This window comes from Mus caroli, chromosome 7 (assembly GCF_900094665.2).
Source record: "Mus caroli chromosome 7, CAROLI_EIJ_v1.1, whole genome shotgun sequence".
Classification (NCBI taxonomy): domain Eukaryota; kingdom Metazoa; phylum Chordata; class Mammalia; order Rodentia; family Muridae; genus Mus; species Mus caroli.
This window is the reverse complement of record NC_034576.1, coordinates 100,738,691-100,760,287: the sequence shown is the minus strand read 5'-3', so window position 1 is coordinate 100,760,287 and position 21,597 is coordinate 100,738,691. Positions and strand designations below refer to the sequence as shown.

Sequence of the window (21,597 nt, the reverse complement as noted above, 5' to 3'; positions counted from 1 at the left end):
GATGGGGGCTACAAGCACAGTCAGCTCACCCCTGTGTCAGAGCCCTAGTTGGGCTGCTGCTGCTGTTTTCGCTGTTGCTGGTTGCTCCTGGGCTCCCTGAAGACAGCTGTTCTCGGAAGCTATGTTGCTCGGTGCTGACTTACTTCCTCTGCATCCCCCCAACCTCAGGAGCGCCTGGCTCAGCTAGCCCGCGAGGATGCGGAGCGGGAGCTGAAGGAGAAGGAGGAGGCTCGGAGGAAGAAGGAACTGCTGGAGCAGATGGAGAAGGCCCGCCACGAGCCCATCAACCACTCAGATATGGTGGACAAGATGTTTGGCTTCCTGGGGACTTCAGGCAGCCTGCCAGGCCAGGAAGGCCAGGCGCCTAGTGGCTTTGAGGTATCAGGACTTTGGGGCAGGACTTCCTGAGACACCCCAGAGCCTTCTATGTCTCCTGTCACATCCTTTGTCCTGATACAGAAGGCAGTGGTGACTGACTGGGTGAAGGACTATGGGTCTCAGACCCCATCCAGCCTCTGCCTGCCACATGACCTTGGTCCACCCGCTATCCCTCTCTGAAGCCATTCTCAAACTTTTATCTAATGTCCTTGAGGATCCTCTATGTGCTGGGCTCTGTTTGGACAGTGGAGAGAAGCAGCAGAGGCCTTCTGGGAGGATGAGAGATGAGAGAGAGGGGGTGTTCAGTGCCGCTTCTGTTCTGGGTCTGCAGGCTACAGGGCCCGGCCTAACAGTTAAGTAAGACATACCCCCTCTGTGTCCATCAGGACCTAGAGCGCGGACGGAGGGAGATGGTGGAAGAGGATGTTGATGCTGCCCTGCCCCTGCCTGATGAAGATGAGGAGGACCTTTCTGAGTACAAATTCGCCAAGTTTGCTGCCACCTACTTCCAGGGCACAACCACACACTCCTACACACGGAGGCCTCTCAAGCAGCCGCTGCTCTACCATGACGATGAGGGTGACCAGCTGGTGAGGCGACCTGTGGCTGGGTCATGGCTCACAGGGCCGGGCTGGGGTGGTGGGTGCCGCTCTTGTCAAGTCAAGGTCGGGCTTTGGTCCAGCCCCCAACCTAGGGTCAGACCACATCTGCAGGTAGCTATCTATCTCTCCAGCTTCCTCTCCAAGGCTTTCTCTGTGGCTTGAGCCACTTCTTCCATCCTCCCTGGCTTTCTTACATGTGTGCTCCATCCTCAGGCAGCACTGGCTGTCTGGATCACCATCCTCCGGTTCATGGGGGACCTCCCAGAGCCCAAGTACCACACAGCCATGAGCGACGGCAGTGAGAAGATCCCAGTGATGACTAAGATCTACGAGACCCTAGGCAAGAAGACATACAAGAGGGAGCTGCAGGCCTTGCAGGGCGAGGGCGAGGTGAGGGCACAGGGCCCCCAACTGATAACTGTCTTGGGCTAGTGGGGATGGTGTCAGCACACCAGGCTCAGGTAACCAGCAGAAAGCTGTCTAGCTGTCTCTGCCTCATCCCTGCCCCAATCCCCTGCCATTCTCTGTCTACTCATGGGAATAATGTGCAAGCCATTGCCAACTGTAAAGTTCTCATTATAACTGAGGGGCTACACTGCAGACCAGACAGACTTCGCAGTGGGAGCCACCTCTAGGGACACCTCACTGGGAGACCTCCGGCAGTAACTATGATTTTCTGAGTCTCAGCAGGGGCAAGGGTAGAGGGTGGCTTCGTGGCCTGCACCTTGTGAGCCTCTGTGTGGAAATTATACACACACACACAGACACTCCATAACCCCACTGTCCAGAGGTCTCATCCCTGCATCTGTCACACAGACCCAGATCTCTGAGGGGCAGAAGAAGACCAGTGTGAGACACAAGTTGGTACACTTGACACTGAAGAAGAAGTCCAAACTCACAGAAGAGGTAAGAACAGAGCCCGGGCCCTGGAGGGCTTCCTTAGGCAGCCAGACTGCAGCACAGCTGAGCCGGGGGCCTGGGAATGGGAGCAGGAGGGGAAGTGGATGATGCCTCTCTCTTCTGTATAGCACAGCACTGGAGCAACCACCAGACAGAAGTGTATGAAAATGCTAAGGGTGGGGGAAAGAATGGGGCGGGGCCAAGTACACATGTAAAAAGGAGAATACTTCTGGCTGATGCATATACCGTGCATTTCATCCCAGGACCTCTTGGCCTGGGAGCAGACTTCTCTGTAGTATTTTTGAATACTGGCACCACCACCCACCAATCCATCTCTTACCTTCTAAGACTGCCAAGGCCTTGCACACAGGGCTGTGTAGGCTGATGCGGGCTGGGACAGACAGGCATGGGTTCAGGTGCAGGAGGCCCTTGCATGGCTCTTTCTGTCTAGATGGAAGGTCTCTTGCTGCATTTGAGTGCAATGCGAGGCTGCTTCTGTGGCTGCATGGGACCAAGAGAGAGACACACATCTACTGAGAACTGAGGGTGGCCATGTCATATCAGGGCCAGGGCCTTGATAATTAGGTGGTTGTGAACCAGGCTGTACTTTGGTGCCATAGGTGTGAGATGCTGGCCTCAATCAGAGGCCGAGATGGGACACATCATGGCTGAAAGGCTTTCCCTTGGGTGGGACTGAGGTACAGAGGGCCAAGCTGGTAGCATCAGGCTGGTGCTCCCAGCCATGTGGTCTAGTTATTAGTCTTTAAGGATGGAGTAATGACAAGCTGACAAGTGCAGGGGTCATCCATGCATTCATCTGCTCTCTGCAGTGGCTGGCAGGGACAGTACCCCGTCTATGATGCTATCTTCTCCTGGTGGGAAGCCTAGCAGGTGCAGCACCCAAGCCCCACCTGTTTGGCTTAAGCCTGTGTCCGTGTCCTAGGTGACCAAGAGGCTGAACGATGGGGAATCCACAGTACAGGGCAACAGCATGCTGGAGGATCGGCCCACCTCAAATCTAGAGAAGCTGCACTTCATCATCGGCAACGGCATCCTGCGGCCTGCGCTGCGGTCAGTACCCAAGGGGCAGTGGGATGCTGTGTCTGGGCTTCTCTAGGCAGAGGCTGGCGGTCTCTAGGCAGCTGCTAATGGCTCCACTTTAGCCACAGATTAAGCAAAAAGGCCCATGCTAGCTTTGTTGCTGGCTAGTCATATGACCCTCACCCATCTCCTTCATCCCTCTATGCCTTACCTGGAAAGGTGGAATAAGAATAGCACTCACACCTGAGATCTGAGGGGAGGCAGAACTTTGAGACAGTGAATGGAGAGAGCAGATTGTAACCTGTAGCTAGTGGTTATCATGGCCTCATCTGAGCGGTCGGATTTAAACCCACTGCCGCTGGCTCACATTCAGTGCAGCTGACCCAGGCCAATGGCGAGGTTACTGTATGCCTAGAGATTCTATTGTTTCCATCCTGGGTCAGGAAAGACCTCTACTGATGGCGAGTTGGTGGGAAGACTAGAGTCGCCTATACAATTAGATAGTTAACCCAGCCAGATGTGGGGACCTGAGCTTCTCGGGGACCTGGCTTATATGACCATAGGTGAAGACTTGGGGTCCCAAGAACTTATGTTTATATTGGGAGTGTGGGACAAGAGACAAGTTCCATCCTCCCAATGGGGAAACTGAGGCCCAGCATGAGGAAGAGACTTCCCAGGAGTTATTTGGCCTTCTAGCCCACCTACCTGTCAGCCTCACCTCTCTCCACTGCTCCTCAAGCCCACTTAAGCCTCACTTGAGCCAGAGGCCACCCAGGGTCACCAGAAGGGAAAGGTGGCCACCAGGTTACCTGTCTGCCACATCTGAAGTAGATTGTTCAGGAGTCTTGTGCCAGGAACCCCACACTAAGAAAGGCTAGAAAGTAGACTCCCGAGGGACCATGGCTAACCTCCCTTCTCTGGCTTAGCTACTGGCCACCTTTTATTGGTTGAGTGGGGCCAGGTTGGAGACTCCGGCACAGGGTTCCCATTGGTCTGAGACAAGATGGGGCCTCGATGAGCCATGGCAGTTTCACTTGCAGGCCTGATTGCTGCTGTGATGGTGGCCTGTCTGCTTTGGATATTTCAAGTGGAAATGATTTGGGTCATGGGCAAGAGGTCTAAACGTGCATGTGTTATCTTCTTGTGATAAAAAGATGGCAACTTGAAATTTTGCTGGTTCATGAACTCTCCAGATTGAGAAGTTACTGAATGAGACAGTCCTGCGTGTGTGTGTGTGTGTGTGTCCTGGGTGGGTAAGCCCTCTTGGACCTCCCACAGAGGAAAATGCTGTTAAGAGAAGATGTTTTCAGCTTAGTGCAAAGTGACCCATGTACTGAGCACTCACAAGCTGGAGAGCTGTGTTCCAGAGTAAGGGTCCCTGCTCACTGGCCCTGAACCTCCCAGGTGCCAGTTCTGTTTCTGCCATGTCAGCCACTATTACAGAAACTGTCCCTGACTATGGGGGTCCCTTGCTTGGGCTTTATGGTTGTCCTGAGGCTAGGCAGGGTGGACATTAGGGGCTGTGACCTTTGAACTTGCATTAGGATATAGATCACTTTGTGGACGGTGGACCTCACCTAACCCATGCCTTATTCCTGGTGACCCCCCAATATAAAGCAAGACCCTCTGCTCAGCCTCTTTATCTAGCCTGTCTCTGTCTCCTGGGAAGCCTTAGGCTGGCTGGTCAGAAGAGCTGTGGTGTGGAGGGGTGGCTGGATGTCACTCTGAGGTATTGTCCCCACTTAGGGACGAGATTTACTGCCAGATCAGTAAGCAGCTCACACACAACCCATCCAAGAGCAGCTATGCCAGGGGCTGGATCCTCGTGTCGCTCTGTGTGGGCTGCTTCGCCCCCTCTGAGAAGTTCGTTAAGGTAGGGGGTTGGTCTGGGGTTGGGAGGAGGGTGCAGGGCCCCTCTATGCTGGGACACAACATGCATGTGGCATGTGCTTTCTGGTGCCCCACAAATAGTCCTCATGTGGGACTCTGGGACTTCTTGAGTTCTGGAATCCTATACTCCCAGAGCCCCTCTCAGGTCCTTGATGGTCTCACGCATGCCCAGCCCCTTCCTCCCAGGTCCCTTTTGCCCAGGTGACCAGCACTTAGCTTTGTCAGTATCATTCTACAGAGGTCAAGTGTGATAAGGATATATGCACTGAACAACCTGAACGTGTATCTTGGGACAGGCACTTTGATATCACTCTGTGCCAGGCTCTGGGTACTAGTTGGGTGCCATGAGGGTGAGGGAGTGGGGGAGACCAAATGGGGCCCTGAAAGGTAGCAGCAGCTGCAACAGAGAGGGCAGAGGTCGAATGTGAGGGTGAGGAGATTGACTGTCTGGCCTTGCTGCCAAGCTGCAGGGCATACACTTGATTCCAGGGGTAGCAGGAGTAGGCCTAGAAAGGGGGGCTTTAGGTGTCCCTGCTGAAGCAGCCAGTCCCAGGTGTGCCTGGAGAGACTGCAGGCTGCTGCAGCAGCTAGGGTAGAGACTGCCTCACTGAGTTCCCTGTCTGCAGTACCTGCGGAACTTCATCCACGGAGGCCCACCTGGCTATGCTCCTTACTGTGAGGAGCGCCTGAGGAGGACCTTTGTCAATGGAACTCGGACACAGCCACCCAGCTGGCTGGAGCTGCAGGTCGGCAAGACTCACACAGCATGCCTCAGAAGTATCCCCTTCATGCTGGATTGCAGGAGTCCTTGGGTTCTGGAATCTCAGCCCCACCCCCTCCAATATGAAAGTCCCAAGTGTGATTGGCTCTTTCTGCCTGTCTTATGCCCATGGGCCTTAGTCAAGGCCTTGCTCCTGCAGTGGTTTCCTACTAGGCTTGGGTCCTTGGCACAAGACATCGAAATGTCCCCTCAGAGTGGATACCTGTGACAGATCCAGGTGGTGTCCCAGTGGGATGCTGGTAGCATGGGGGTCAGCTCTTGCCCCATAGGCAGCCAGAGCAGAGAGAGTGAAAAGACCACAGACCCCCTTGGTCACTTTCAGGCCACCAAGTCCAAGAAGCCCATCATGTTGCCCGTGACCTTCATGGATGGGACCACCAAGACCCTGCTAACAGATTCAGCAACCACAGCCAGGGAGCTGTGCAATGCTCTGGCTGACAAGATCTCACTCAAGGACCGCTTTGGCTTCTCCCTCTACATCGCTCTGTTTGATAAGGTATGGTGGCCTAAGCCTAGCCCAGCCCAGTGCTGCCACCTGCTGGCTGAGGGGTTTGCATGCATGTGAGTCACTTAAGTTATGGGAACAGGCTCTACAGAAATGGTGTCAAGTTCTCTGGCACCCGGGTACCCCATGATCAAAGGTCCAGAACTCTCTCCACCCACGGGTGCCCAGGAGAAAGCCCTTAGAGAAGAGGGCTGACAACTCCGCTCTCCAGGATCACATCCGTGGCTGTGATTGTAGAAGTCTGCTCAGCCACTAGTCCGCCCTTTCCACATCTTCTCCAGCTGTGTGAATCCTGGGGTGTGGGCACACAGTCTTTCCTGCTGAGATAGGCCTGGAGTTTTCTCTGGCACTGGGAAGACCCATGGACAGGACCTTGCACTTGGTCATAGTTTGCCTGGAGCTTCCCTCATGAATTGGTGCCCCCAGTAATGGCTTGCTTAACTGTATCCCTTGCTCTGAGAAAAAAAGGATTCCCACATACACATGCCTTGAAAGGCACTCACTGCATGCTACAAGCCAGCTCAGAGACTGTCCCTGGGATCAGCCTCCCAGGGGACCTAGGACACACACTCCTCTGAACCTCAGGGCTATCTGTGCTCATGCAGTTGTCACAGTGGGTGACCCTTTGAAGTCTTTCTCTGACCCTGCCCTGCCTGTCCTCCCACTGTGCCGTCTCACAGGTATCCTCCCTGGGCAGTGGCAGTGACCATGTCATGGATGCCATCTCTCAGTGTGAGCAGTATGCCAAGGAACAAGGTGCCCAGGAGCGCAATGCCCCATGGAGGCTCTTCTTTAGAAAGGAGGTTTTCACACCCTGGCACAACCCCTCGGAGGACAACGTGGCCACGAACCTCATCTACCAGCAGGTGGTGCGAGGAGTCAAGTTTGGGGAGTACAGGTGTGAGAAGGTAAGTGGGGTGCTCGAGCCACAGGGAGGCCATGGTCACAGGCTAAGGGCTGTTGTCAGTTGGCTGGCGGTTGGACATTTCCTGGGCTTCTTATGGATTCAGTGCTACTTAACCTCACACAAGCTGTGTGCAGTGGATGCTCTGAAAGCTATCCTGCTTCCCCATGGGAAGGGGTTCATCACTCTGCAGTACACTGCGTGATACCAGGAGGGGTGATGGACATGTTTGTATGGTTCTTAGTCTAGGAACTGCTCTGAAGGAGAAGGTCCGATCATTTAGATCAGGATTTGCAGGGTCTGCATGCTATGAGCTGAGCCGACTCAGAGTCTGTCCCTGGGATCAGCCTCCCAGGGGACCTAGGACGCACACTCCTCTGGGCCTCGGGGCTATCTGTGCTCATGCAGTTGTCACAGTGGGTGACCCTTTGAAGTCCTTCTCTGACCCTGCCCTGTCTGTCCTCCCACGGGGACAGACTCGAGGGTCGTGTCTGTCTTTCCTCCCACGGGGACAGACTCGAGGGTCGTGTCTGTCTTTCCTCCCACGGGGACAGACTCGAGGGTCGTGTTTTTGAAGATAGTGGTGGTGCTTCCTGTACCTGTGGCTCTGTTAGTGATGGCAGGATAAAGATCGATGTGCTGTTGATTTTGAGGATGGCTGTGGTTGGTGATGATGGTGGTCCTGATGCTGCTGCTGATATTCATAGGTGTTGGTAGTGAAGGTGACGTTAGTGATACTGGTAGTGCCGAGAGTGATGATGTATATGCTGATAAGCTAATATTCCGAGTGTTTTAGAGCCACCATACTGGCTACTAAAATTGGGAAACTTTTCCCACCAACTATAAAATAGCAGATGCTTACAAGGTCCCTGAGAGCCTCTTCTGTCACACTGCTGCTCTACAGAAACACCAAGAGCCCCAGGGGAGTTCTGCCCTGCATGCTGGGCACCAGGCCTCATCCAAGAAGAGCCCAGCCCGTGCCAGACTCTCACCTGGCTCTCTGAAGTAGAGCCAGGTGGTTACCATGTCGACTCTTCCTGGGTAGATAGTGATGGGGATGGGGATGTTGACCGTGGTGTGTTGTCACCATCCCCACAGACCATCTCCAAGACATGACTGCCAGCCCATGTGGCTTTCATGCAATACTGAGCCCAGCTGTCTGACCACCACCCAATAGGCCACCTGCTCTTTTGCTCAGATTATGTGGCCCTGGACAGAAGTCAGCTCTGAGCTGGTGCCAAGGGGACCAGACACAGGGCAAGAAGAGTATGGCTGTGGGCTTAGGGATCCCATGATTGCCCTGTGAAGAGAAGTGAGACAGGGAGAACACAGGGTCCTGAGGGTCAGGGTCCCCAAGCTACAGGAGACATGACTGGAAGGGGGCTGGGCTGGAAGGGCATCCCCTAGGGATGATTGGTGATGACGGTGTGTGTCACCCTCAGGAGGACGACCTGGCTGAGCTGGCTTCTCAGCAGTACTTTGTGGACTATGGTTCTGAGATGATTCTGGAGCGCCTGCTGAGCCTCGTGCCCACTTACATCCCTGACCGTGAGATCACACCGCTGAAGAATCTTGAGAAGTGGGCACAGCTGGCCATTGCTGCCCACAAGAAGGTAGGAAGAGGGAGGACTCAGAGGTGTGGCTGCACAGAGCATCACGGCTGGCAGTTGTTGGGGACCTGGGCCTCCTGCTTCCATTCCCATACCCCCCCCCCCGAGACATCATTCATATATGTCTCGCTCACTTTCTCTGGGCTGGGTGTCTGAGACACAGAAGGCTCAAGCTGGTCCTGTGGCCTGTTGAGGGACCCCTGGGGTCATGGATGTTGAGGGTGACCTCTCCTGTTGATTACAATGTTGTGATTTGAGTGACCACTCAGGTCTGATAATGGAAGTTGTCTAGGAAATGTCCCCTCCTTTTTCCTAAGAACTCCAGTACCTTCCTACTTGGGAACTCTGGGTGCAGGCTCCTATTGAAGTCCCAGGCTGTGATCTAATATAGGCGCTAAGGGGCCTGTGAAACAGCAGCTGCGTGGAGGTGTTGAGGGCTCCACGTGCCTCTTTCCTCCAAGGCCCTGCCATATCAGAGCAGGCTAGGCCTAGCTCAGTTACTGGAGGTCCCCACAGATAGTGTCTCATACGCTATAGATAAGGCTTTTCCACCCCTAGGGTCCTGTGGTACCTTCTACACACCTTTCACCTTCTCTGGATAGCTCCGTATAGACACACTTGGCTCTGAATGCCCCCTTCAAGGGTTTCCTCCGGGCCTAGCCCTCTCTCCCCTAGAGTATTTCTTTCCTGCATCCTCCCCACATCTCCCAAGAGAAAAACCTCTTCTTTGCCATGTCTTCCTGTTGACTTCTGGCAAGTTACTGAAGCCAGTCCACTTTGCCTGCCTCCCAAACAGCTTCACTTCCCAGTTCTCGGCCTCCCCAGCTGCCCCAGCATGTATTTCCAACAAGGCGTGTGTGTGTGTGTGTGTGTGTGTGTGTGTGTGTGTGTGTGTGTGTGTTTGTGTGTGTTTGCTTTGGGTGGCATGGTGGTATTCATTTTATTTTGGAATCAGGCCTTGGGAGCATAGTGAGACGGACATGCTCTTCTGGGATCCACAGCTTGGTTCTGTCTTTCCCTGGATCACAGCACCTTTGTGTGTGTGTCAGAACCCTGGGTTCTGCTGCACTGGACAGAAGTGAATGTCGATGCCTTTCAGAAGGCAGGAAGAATCCAGACTGGACATGGGAACCACAGACATTTCCAAGTTAGCTCTAGGTCCTGGGGCTGAGATCAGGGTCTTCTGATCTGCCTTCTCCAGAGGTTCCCATCTTGTCTGCTTCCCATTGGCTTCCTCTGTGGTCCCATGCACCCAATTGCCTCTCCTCACAAGGACACGGTCTGTTGGGATAGGGCTTCATGCCAATCCCTTCTTATAGACTTTATCTGCAAATGTGCACCCTAGGGTGTGAAGACTCGAACATGAGGATTTAGAGGGAAAATTTTAAAAATATCTTAAAGCCATTTCAAACATGCAGAGAAGTTTCAAGTTGGGGGCCCCTCACTGCCACGTTTGGCTCCCCACCTTCTTCCTTGTGGCTTTCTCTCCACACACATACGCATGTATATGGTATACTGAACACCTGGACATTAAATTGGTCACATTAAACTCTCAGCCAATGCTTACTATTCCTGGCCTGTGGCCATGTTGGCCCTCTCGTGGGTGGCAATGCCCTATATGGGGCTGTCACGGCCACATATTCATTCTGACCCCTCCGTTCTACCCCCCAGGGTCATGGAGTTCTTACCAGGAAACAGAGCGCTGCTCCCTGACAGGAGTGCTGCAGCAGCTCTTGCTGGACCTGACCCCCAGGTCCTCTTACTCTCAGACATGGCTCACTCATCCACCTGCCTGTCCAGCCTTGTAGAAACTCGCCCTAGGGACCCAGCTTTGTGTGCCATGATGCCACAACCTCTCTCTGCTCTCGTGCCTCTCCACATGGCGTGTGCCTCCCAGTGGCTCACCGTCACTCCACTTGGGCCACTGCATTGGGAAGTCCCCAAGGGTGGCAGCTACGTTTTCCTTTTCTGCCTGGGACCCACACACACAGAGAATTACAAGGCCCCGGTACAGATTGGATTAGAGAAAGCAGCGAACCCGGGGTGTGAGCTGATGGGAGCAGAGGCCCCTAAGCTCACCTGGTAGAAGGGATAGCTAATTCCTAGAGCCTACCCACTGGCCTTTGATCTTTATCCCATGCTGCCCTCTGCAGGGAATTTATGCCCAGAGGAGAACTGACTCCCAGAAGGTCAAAGAGGATGTGGTCAATTATGCCCGTTTCAAGTGGCCCTTGCTCTTCTCCAGGTTTTATGAAGCCTATAAATTCTCAGGTATTTGTGGCCCCAGCCGTATGGAGAGAGGGTGATTATCTTTCTGCAGGTGCCTGGTTTTCTTGGGTTCTCTTGCTGAAGGGCTGTGGAAAACCCATGCAGACAGCTCACTGGTTTGAAGAGCTGATCATTAAAGCTCCCACTATGGACAGAAGAGGGTAGCCAGGTTATAGGTGGGTGGGCTGTTATTTCCAAGAGGCCGAGGGTGGGTGGCTATGGCTAAGGGGAAAGTAACTGGCTGGTGCCAGCCCACATCAGCTCTCATGACCTTTGCGGACATTGCTGGGCATCTGCTCTGTGTTAGCCCTGAGCTTATGCTGGGCTTCTCAGAATTACCAGCTCTCAGAGACACAGACAACCCCAGCGTTTAGTTGTCTGACCTCTCCCTCCATCTCACCTTGCTGCAGGGCAGGGAGCAGAGGTAGGAAGGGGACTGAGGCTGTTTCTCAAGCCAGCGTTCTCTTCCCATCACCTTTTGGGTTTCACTTTGTAAGGTAGCCATGCTGAGACTCACTCTCCCTGTTTATAAGCCAGGGATAAGCACCCTCCTGCAGAAGCCACCACCTTGCAGTTATGAGGAGGAGGGAGGAGCTAGCTCCAAGATCAGGGAGGCCCCCTCTCAGAGCCTCTGTCACTGTTGCAGGCCCTCCCCTCCCCAAGAGCGACGTCATTGTGGCTGTCAACTGGACGGGTGTGTACTTCGTGGACGAGCAGGAGCAGGTGCTTCTGGAGCTGTCCTTCCCGGAGATCATGGCTGTGTCCAGCAGTAGGTGGGGATGGCCGCCAGGGCCCAGGCAGAGGGACAGGAGGAGAGGGCACAGCTCCTGGGGCTGGGGGCACAATCAGTGTTATCAAGGGGGCGTCTCGTTGTCAGCTGAAAAGCACCCAGAGGGTGGTAGCGTTCTGGAATAGCCAAGTCCCATAATGCAGTGCAGTCCAGAGCATCTGTCTGTCTCAGATATGATAAGGGCAGGGAAGACTTCCTGGTAGAAGAGGCATCAGGCTGAGCCTTAAAGGGTGAATAAGGACATGGATGGACAATACGCAGTGCACTGGGCCAGAGTGGGGCGATTCTGGACCAGAATACGCTGTAGCCATGGCTACGTCTGCCTTAGAGAGTGATGAGTATATCACCCCAGTGGGCCAGGCCTTGTCCTGGCAGGGCCCTGTCTGAGTGTCTGGGACACTCTGACAATTGGCCTTGGTCCCCCTCAGGGAGTGCCGCATCTTGCTCTCACTGGGCTGCTCTGACTTGGGCTGTGCTACTTGTCAATCGGGCCGGGCAGGGCTGACCCCGGCTGGACCCTGTTCTCCGTGTTGGTCCTGTAGGGGAACAAAGCTGATGGCCCCCAGCTTTACCCTGGCTACCATCAAAGGGGATGAGTACACCTTCACATCCAGCAATGCCGAGGACATCCGTGACCTGGTGGTCACCTTTCTGGAGGGGCTACGGAAGAGGTCTAAGTATGTGGTGGCACTGCAGGACAATCCTAACCCTGGTGAGTGCCCGCTGATGTGGATGCTCTGGGGTGGTAGGCAGACTGTACAGATATGAGCCTGGCACTCATAGCAGGTGGCTGGTGCCTTATTGTATTGTTTAGACACCGAGTCCCGGGCAGTACTGCCTTTACCTACAGTCCACAGAACACTTCCTCTCCCACCTTCTAAGACTGTAGCTTACCTCCTATCACCAGCTCCAAGTTAAATGGGGTCCTCCATACTTGATAACACAATGGCACCTCTTTGGAGCAATATGGTGCCCAGACTCCATGGAGAGGCATGTGGGAAATGGTGATAGTACAGTGACCATGGAAACCCAGAGGCTGTGGGAACGTGGAGGTCAGGCTCTCCGTGCAGCCTGGTCCAGAGAGGAAGCATAAATGAGCAGGGGTCTGAGACCAAGGGCAGAGGAGAGCCATGCACAGAGAAAGCCAGTGTGTCCCAAACTGTTATTGCATTGGCCAGGAGAGGGAAGAAGGTCAGGAGTGAGGAGGAAGGAGCTGAGCTTTGACAGGAGGGTGACCTGCTTTGATGGCTAAATCTGGGTGTGGGGTTTGCACAAAGAGTATGCAGAGTGGAGGATGGCATAGGCCCTCAGCGAGGAGCCGTGGCTTACAGGTCACCAGCCCAAATGAGGATGTTCTAACCCACCCTTGTTCCCCATCCCCATGTGAACCTGCTCACCCCTGCTTCTAAGCTGGTGAGGAGTCGGGCTTCCTCAGCTTCGCCAAGGGAGACCTCATCATCCTTGACCATGATACTGGTGAGCAGGTCATGAACTCAGGCTGGGCCAACGGCATCAACGAGAGGACCAAGCAGCGCGGCGACTTCCCCACTGACTGTGTATACGTCATGCCCACTGTCACCTTGCCACCAAGGGAGATTGTGGTATGTGACCAGCACCAGGAGTCTCCCCTGGAGGCTCCCTTACTCTTGTTCTCACATCCGGTCATTAGAATGAAGGACTGCAACACACTAATGATTGGTATCTTCTGTGTAGATGATAGCCCTAGGGCTTGGGGGGAACCACAGACTTAATGTATGGGTATCTTCCAAATTTACATCAGTTGGAGAGAGGCCTAGGGGTCGGGATGGGGAATCATTGTCATGTATGACGGGAAACGGGGCCACAGCTGGGTGAGGGTCTCTTTTGTCATGGCTCACAGCTCAAGGATTCAGTACAGCTCTCCAGGCAGCTCCCGTGCAAGGCTCATGGGTCTGGGCTTGAGGCGCAGGAAGTATAGGCACGGGGAAGAGAGCTTAGGGTCCACACCTGTGAAGAACAAGTCTCCTATCTCATTCTGGAAGGCTCCAGCTTTATCAGATTCCAGTGGCCCCAGCTGAAGAGCTGACAGGTCCTCCCCATCTCTTGCCTCCCAGGCCCTGGTCACTATGACCCCAGACCAGAGGCAGGATGTCGTCCGGCTCCTGCAGCTGCGCACAGCAGAGCCAGAGGTGCGCGCCAAGCCCTACACGCTAGAGGAGTTCTCCTACGACTACTTCAGGTGACGTCGGGTGGCAGGTTGGGGACAAGAATGGTGCTCTTTGAGATGCCCCCTCCTGGGAGCGGGACCAGCTCAGGGGCAGCATAAGCAGTTTCTGTTATCCAGGCTGAGCCCCCTGGTGTGGTCCCATCTCATCCTTTCTTCCTCTGGGTGGTATTTGTGCCACTCATCAGGTCCTCTGCCCTGGGGGACAGGGGCTGGGCAGGACGATAGATGCTGTGGTTTGGGGTACTCAGCTCTGCCTGAGGGCACCTGGGAGCAGAGCAGAGGCTTCTGGAGAAGGTGGCATGTATGGGCATTGCACAGCATGGCAGGAGGGGCTCGCTTCCTGTGGTGGGGCAGGTACTGACCATCTCCATGCCTGACAGGCCCCCACCCAAGCACACGCTGAGCCGTGTCATGGTGTCCAAGGCCCGTGGTAAGGACAGGCTGTGGAGCCACACACGAGAGCCCCTCAAGCAGGCCCTGCTCAAGAAGATCCTGGGCAGTGAAGAGCTCTCCCAGGAAGCCTGCATGGCCTTTGTAGATATCCACGACTGCAGCAGCTAGGAGGGCAGCAGGGAGGGACTGGGGCAGGGCGTGGCAGCACTGGGCCCTGGCAGCAGATGGAAGACCCTGGCTGGGCACATGGTACCTCATAGTTTTCAAGGGACAGCCCCATCCTCCAGCCCCTGTGACCTTGTCATCCTGCACTGGGCCAGCCAGAGACAAAGCTGTGACAAGAGCCAGCCCTGGCCTCATAAGGATGCCATGCTGACTAGGATCAGTGGTGATGGTGCCAGGCCAGGAAGTGGCCTGAACCAACCCATAGAGAGAGGCAACATGCTCCCTTCACTTCCTGGGGAGTGGGGCAGCATACACCAAGGTCCTGAGGCAAACCAGCAGGGTTATTTCAAGGGTACAAAATAACTTAGCGTAACTGAAGGGCAGATGTATACTGAAGAAAGCCTCCCAGGGTCTGTTAAAAAGCTTTGGCTGCTGGAGATATAGACACACACACACACACACACACAGAGAGAGAGAGAGAGAGAGAGAGAGAGAGAGAGAGAGAGAGAGAGACAGACAGACAGACAGACAGACAGACAGACAGACAGAGACAGAGAGAACACACTAGATTATTAGATTAGGCTGTGTCCATCTCAGGAACGGGGGAGCTGCTGGGCAGGCAGTTGGGGATTAGACAATGTTTTCTGGCTGCCTTGGACACTTGGGATGTAGGATCAGGGCTTGAGGAAGGGTGGCCACGATGGGGAAGGGAAGAGAAGTGGTGAGCAGGCCACATCTACGACTATGTAACTCAGAGTTCCAGGGCTGTGTGAGTCCGACCTCCTACCTCCTAGGCCAGTGTTTCCCCTTCATCCACAAGTCCTTCCTTGACAGCCTCTCACCTGTGCTCAAGTACATGGGTGACTACCCATCCAAGAGGACGCGGTCCGTCAATGAGCTCACTGACCAGATCTTTGAGTGGGCACTCAAGGCTGAGCCCCTCAAGGATGAGGCCTACGTGCAGATCCTGAAGCAGCTGACTGACAATCACATCAGGTGAGCAGACACTGTGGGACCTCTTGAAGCAATTGGCCTGGGGCCCAGGGCCAACCTGTCAAGAGCCCAGAAGGGAAACCCTTTTTTTTTTCAATTTTTATTAGATATTTTCTTCATTTACATTTCAAATGCTATCCCAAAAGTACCCTATACCCTCCCCCCACCCTGCTCCCCTACCCACCCACTCCCACTTCTTGGCCCTGGCATTCCCCTGTACTGGGGCATATAAAATTTGCAAGACCAAGGGGCCTCTCTTTCCAGTGATGGCCGAATAGGCCATCTTCTGCTACACATGCAGCTAGAGACACGAGCTCTGGGGGGGTACTGGTTAGTTCATATTGTTGTTCCACCTATAGGGTTGCAGATCCCTTCAGTTCCTTGGGTATTTTCTCTAGCTCCTCCATTGGGGGCCCTGTGTTCCACCCAATAGATGACTGTGAGCATCCACTTCTGCATTTGCCAGGCACTGGCCTAGCCTCACAGGAACCCTTGGAGCAGTCCTCCAAGGTCACAGCCCAGCCCTCCTGGCTCTCACTCCTAACATCTGCACTCACTCCGACTGAGGTGGCTGTTAGCCCAATGGTCTGTCAGGAAAGGCTCCCACGCTGGGAGCATTGGGCCTACAGATATCCCTCCTTCACTTCACTGTCCCCTCCGTGTGAGATGGTATGGAGGGCCTGTGACATAGGTAGGTAGGGAAGATGTCTTTACCAAAACCATAAAACAAGAGCTATTGGTATATGCTGCAAGAAAAGGGGAGAATTCCAAAAAACATTGAGGCTATTCCAGTGCCTCTGAGGTAAGGCAGTCCAGGTAGGCTGTTGAACAGCTTGAGTGAAGGGGTCCTGCCATTTGAAGAGCAAATCGGAATGGAGGGTCTGGTGGATGGGGATGCAAATGAAAATATCCTTATGGTCTAACTCTGTCACCCAGGAGGGACTGGAGGCTATCTGTCTCCAGAGTGTGTAAGGACTGGGAACTGAGGAGTGGATCAGGACCACAGCCTCATTTATAGCCCATTCCTAGGAGACTAGGGCCCATGCTCTAGGCTCCACTTGACGTTTTGAATACCAAAGTAGGAGTGTTGCAAAGTGAGTGACAAGAACTTTTTATCGATGAGAGTCTGTAAACCTTTTTGCACTTTAGGCTTTAAAGGATATTGGGATTTTCCTTTGAGGAAAGTCACTAAGAGTCCTTAAGGGCTCTGGTAACCTGAGTGGCTGTTACAGAGTGCTCAGGAGTGCAGGCATCCAGACTCTGGGAGCTTGTTGGTTATGAGGCTAGAGCAGAGATATAGGGAGAGTCTTTAAGGACATCACAGGACAAGAGTCACGCAGAGAGGAAGGTGAAGCTGGGCCTGGTGGAGCTCTCCCCTGATATCTACAGTGAGCTTGGGTTTGATAACCTACTGCTTCAGTCTGGCCCAGTAAGGAGGGATATCCTGTAGACCCAGTGTTCCCAGTGCAGGGGACTTTCCAGACAGACCATTGTGCTTAAAAAGTCCTAGGTGGGTCTAGAGTTTAATCATGACGTCCCTAACTAGGAAGGAAACAGGGCAGCTAGGAAGGACTAGGAAGGAATGGATGGAAATGTGTTTATACATCATATATCATATGTATTAAGACGGGCATAGAGTGGGCTGGCTGGGACTTGCCATCAAAACCAGTGAGGATTTGAGTATGGAAGGTCAAATCAGAAAAGGTGTTCAGAGCAGAAAAGTTTGCTCCATACCTAAAAGGATGTCATTTGGGTCCTTGCCTCATTTAGGGTTATCTGTTAATTCATAGAGACGAAAAATTTGGGAGTCCATGTAGCCTCGGGGACCCTCTAGTCCATTTCATCAAGTACCCCCAGTCTGGGAACAAAATCAAGGCCATTTGTCCTTTTCCAGGTTTGACTTGTGTGTGAGATCCTTAGATGGAAAATAGATTGTCCCTTTTCTCAAGAAATAGAGGGATATTCATGCTTCTACTGGGCCTCCAGTCTGCAGTTTGGACAGGACCCCAGATAGCTTTGGGTACACCGACAGAAATGTCCAAGCTGTCCACAATGATAGCTGGAAAAGCTCACTTATTCTAAGTTCCCATAGACTGAAAACAGATATGAAGAGGGTTCTAGCTGGAGCTCCTGGATGCTCTTGAGATGGGCAGAGAGTGTCCTGAGCTGGCCTGTTGCCCCTTTCTTCCCCCACTTCTCCCTTTCTGGCCCTTGAGGTTCCTTTTTGGTTATTAAAATACCTCTGAGGATGTATTTGGTAAAGTAGGGAAAAGAAGTCTTGGGTCCCTGGTCTGGATTTTATAGGCCTGGCTTATAAACTCACAGCCAAGATTGCTGTGGCCCTTGAGGTCCAGACTGGTATTCTATTCTATTCTATTCTATTCTATTCTATTCTATTCTATTCTATTCTATTCTATTCTATTCTATTCTATTCTATTCTATTCCATTCCATTCCATTCCATTCCATTCCATTCCATTCCATTCCATTCCATTCCATTCCATTCCATTCTATTCTATTCTATTCTAATCTATTCTATTCCATTCTATTTAATTTTTGGTCTTTTGAGACAGACTGGTATTCCTGCATGGCTTCTGCTAGTCCAAGCTGAAAGATGCTCAAGTTCCAGGGCGATCCTGTGTGACCTCCTGCATCTTGTCCTGGTTAGGATACTTAACAATGACCTTTGTCATCCTCCTACTGGGCAGGCAAATATATCCATCAGGTCCTTCCCCCATTGCCTTTTACAGTGGTGGCCTGATTTGACCAGTTCAATTCTGTGACAGGTGTCATCGTAGAGGCTGGCTTGACTGTGATGTAGTTAAGAGCCTGGGTCTCAGCAGCCCAGGCAAGTGCTAAGGCCAGGTAACTCTCCTCATACACAGCAGCTGGTTAGGGAGATAAAGGTTTTGGCAGGTTAGGTCAAAGCCATTACAAACCCTTTGGTTTCCTTAATGTAGGTAGAAGGATTTGGGGTAAATGGTTCCAGTTTATATGTTATCTGGGACAGATCTGATTTGTGGAAGTGATGATTACCAAGATGATGCAGACGCCCTGTTTGCCACTTTGTAAAGGAAAAGGATATTCTAGGAGGGAGAGGAGGTGAGTCCCTTACATGCAGTTCCCAAGTGACCATGAGAAAGAAAGTGCATTATGTGGGTAAAGAGAAAGGGTTTGGAAAGAGCTCCCCAGGGAGAGAAGAGAAAGGAAGTTTGGGGGGGGGGGCTTCACCAGGGGGAGGGGTTTGGATATGCCCCAAAGAAGGATCAGGGATGGGGCTTGGTTTAAGGAAGATGGGACTAGTTTAAGAGTATAAGAGTTTAGCAAGGCACAGTGATATTCCTCCCCCAGTGCAGGATCCTGTGACAAACCAGGGCATCCTTCCAACCCTGGAAGTAGAACTCAGTTTCCCTCCAAAGCCAAACCTATAGACTGGAGCAACCCCAGGGAAAAACCACAAACTGATCCTGGCCATGAATCAGTCCTGAAGGAGAGGGGGACTTGTTCAGGAGTGAAACCCTGGCTATCTGCGAGCCTTCAGATCAGGAACACTGGACAGCAGGGGAACCCACAAGTGCAAGTCCAGTCATCCACACACTTTGTCCCTTCCCACGCTGGAGAGCTGCAGACGCTGGACTGTGGGAAGAAGGGTGGTGTGTGGTGTTGCCTTGGCCCAGCTATCACCACCATCTGGGCAGGGCATAGGGGGTAATGAGGTCCCCAGAAGAGAAGGCAAATTGGACTCTTGTCCCTATGGACTATGGAAGGCAGCCTTCCTCTATCACCCTCAGGTGGGAAGTAAGGCTTTTTTTCCAAGGGGTTAAAAAAAGGCTGTGCCTGCCCCAGAGCCCAGCCACGGACCATCAACTGTCTCTGGGCCACTCAGGCAGCCACCACAGGCACCAGGTTAAGTAGCTAAGAGAGGCAAGGCAAGAGTCCCCTCCCCCACTCCTATACAGGCCACCGAAATGCTGTGCAGGGCCATGTCTGAAGAGGCTGGTGAGCAACAGGGAGATTTATAGAAACAAACTGCCAGAAGTTGGTGGCCGACTTCCCAAAAAGCTCACCCTGGGAGAGAGAGAAAGCCCCTCTTAGGGTGGTTAAAAGGACAGTCATGGTGTCACCATATGAGATGCCTGTGCCTACCTCACATCCAGATGGTTACCTGGGCAACTCATCATTTTGCGACGAGTGGAGTTTTGTAGTGTATGCTCTTCCCTTTGAGGACCAGCTGTCTGTGTTAGACTCCATGCGTCACTAAGGGTCAGTCTCTAGATGGTCTGGGCTGCGTGATGAAGTGTAGCATCCTCTACAGTGGTGCCAGGATGCCTGGAGACAGATTGCAGCTGGGGCTTGACATGATTTCATTTATTCTTTTTGATGAGATACCTGCCTTGCTCTCCTCTGGAGGCAGCAGAGACCTTGGTCTAAGTCCAGCCTGCCTCGAGGTAGTGAGTGCCTAGTTCTGGGACTGGAAGAGCCCAGCATAACTATCTGTGTCAGAATAGCAGACACACCTTTCCATCTTTGCAAGATCCATCCTGGAGGCAAACACATCAGATCTCTTCACAATGCCAGGTCTTCCCCTGGGCAGGATCACCTTTCATCTCTGTGTGTCAGAATTTGTCTTGTCCGTCAAAGCCTATGTCAATACCACCTTATACAGAGCCATGTATGTCAGTAACGCCTTATACAGAGGCCTCCAGGCTGCCCTGCTCCATCAAGCCTAGTGAACCAAGGGGTGCATGAGGGTGTAGGGTCTGCTTTAATGGTATAGGTGAGTCTTGGAGCTCAGCAGGTGTATAAGCAGCACACTTACTTCTGTGTTATCCCTCAGGATGTGTGGCTTTGAAGATGAAATCTCAGCCCACCCAGACAGAGTCCTGAGTAACTGTGGACTTTCATTCTGGCACCGGAGCCTTATGTTCCTGTGGACTGGCTACTGTAAAACCTGGTGTGGGCTCATGGACACACTGAGGAGCACTGTTCGGTTTCAGCTGTCATGAAAGTGTGTCCGTTTTGGTCCTTGGACAGAAGGTTTAGCTCCAGGGTTCACGGGTTCCTGTTACTCTGGTCCTTTTCCCACAGGTACAGCGAAGAGAGGGGCTGGGAGCTGCTATGGCTGTGCACAGGCCTCTTCCCGCCCAGCAACATCCTCCTGCCTCATGTTCAGCGGTTTCTGCAGTCCCGCAAGCACTGTCCTCTTGCCATTGACTGCCTGCAGAGGCTCCAGAAAGCCCTGAGGTACAGGAGCCACACGGGCTCTGCCAGCACTGGGGGTGGGGCAGTCTGGCCATACCCAGCTATAGGGCAGACCCTTGGTGTGTAGGATGTGAGCGCAAAGTGTGAAGCCTACCCCTGAGTTCCACAGCTTGACGATGGCAGGAGCTGCAGCCCATGCTGGCTACAGTTGGGGAGCCTGGCTACTCCTTGAGTGGCTTTCATATTCTGGGGGACTAGGAAGGTGGCCCCTGGGCCCCACTGCAGACTCTGCAACGCTCACTCACACCCTTGCTCCCTCTCCTTTCTCCAGTCACCATCCCACTTCCTGGCTGGGAACTTTGGGCTCTGGGAGGCCACATAGCTGAGTCTACTGTTGGGCGGTGGAGGTGGGGGTCAGGCTGGGGCCAGTCTCCTGTCTCCTCTGCTTCCCAGCCATGTGGACCTAGGAACACGCTTCCTTCCCTCTCTCCCTCCATGTTTTCAGAAATGGCTCCCGGAAGTACCCTCCGCACCTGGTGGAGGTGGAGGCCATCCAACACAAGACTACCCAGATCTTCCACAAGGTCTACTTCCCCGACGACACGGACGAGGTGAGCCCCCCCCCCCCACGGATCTGACCCCTCGGACAGGGTCAAGCTCCCTCAGCCTGCACAGGGTGTCTCTAACAACACCTGACACCCTGACATCTCAGTGTCTTGCCCTTGGATAGAACAAGACTTGATCAAGACTATAGACACTCTTTGGATTAAGTCCCTTCCACTTGGACCTTCACTTCCTCCTCCCTGGCTCCCCAGCCAGCTTTCTGCCATGACTTTGACATCTTACCTTGGATCCTCTTGAGTAGTTATAATACTTGCCTGATCCTGGAGACTCAGATGCCACAGTAGGATTCTGTGACAAACTCAGACATTTCCCAGAATCCTTTCCGTCTATAGTCTGTCCCATCTCTC

At 53.2% G+C, this 21,597-nt stretch overlaps 1 protein-coding gene across 5 annotated transcripts in view; it reads left to right on the top strand.

Moving 5' to 3' along the window:
- Myo7a (myosin VIIA) overlaps positions 1-21,597 on the top strand; it is a 68,785-nt gene that overhangs the window by 41,878 nt on the left and 5,310 nt on the right. For 3 of the 5 annotated variants that reach the window (XM_021165943.2, XM_029479536.1, XM_021165941.1), the window contains 19 exons: positions 169-378; positions 765-968; positions 1,194-1,370; positions 1,797-1,886; positions 2,824-2,951; positions 4,668-4,794; positions 5,438-5,557; positions 5,915-6,088; positions 6,778-7,005; positions 8,444-8,614; positions 10,765-10,882; positions 11,526-11,652; positions 12,098-12,381; positions 13,080-13,270; positions 13,763-13,887; positions 14,256-14,413; positions 15,276-15,429; positions 20,513-20,668; positions 21,132-21,237. In XM_021165943.2, the coding sequence (XP_021021602.1) occupies positions 169-378; positions 765-968; positions 1,194-1,370; positions 1,797-1,886; positions 2,824-2,951; positions 4,668-4,794; positions 5,438-5,557; positions 5,915-6,088; positions 6,778-7,005; positions 8,444-8,614; positions 10,765-10,882; positions 11,526-11,652; positions 12,098-12,381; positions 13,080-13,270; positions 13,763-13,887; positions 14,256-14,413; positions 15,276-15,429; positions 20,513-20,668; positions 21,132-21,237 (3,048 nt within the window). The remainder of the gene's footprint in view (positions 1-168; positions 379-764; positions 969-1,193; positions 1,371-1,796; positions 1,887-2,823; positions 2,952-4,667; positions 4,795-5,437; positions 5,558-5,914; positions 6,089-6,777; positions 7,006-8,443; positions 8,615-10,764; positions 10,883-11,525; positions 11,653-12,097; positions 12,382-13,079; positions 13,271-13,762; positions 13,888-14,255; positions 14,414-15,275; positions 15,430-20,512; positions 20,669-21,131; positions 21,238-21,597) is intronic. The other 2 variants (XM_021165945.2, XM_021165942.1) reach the window with 1 other exon arrangement.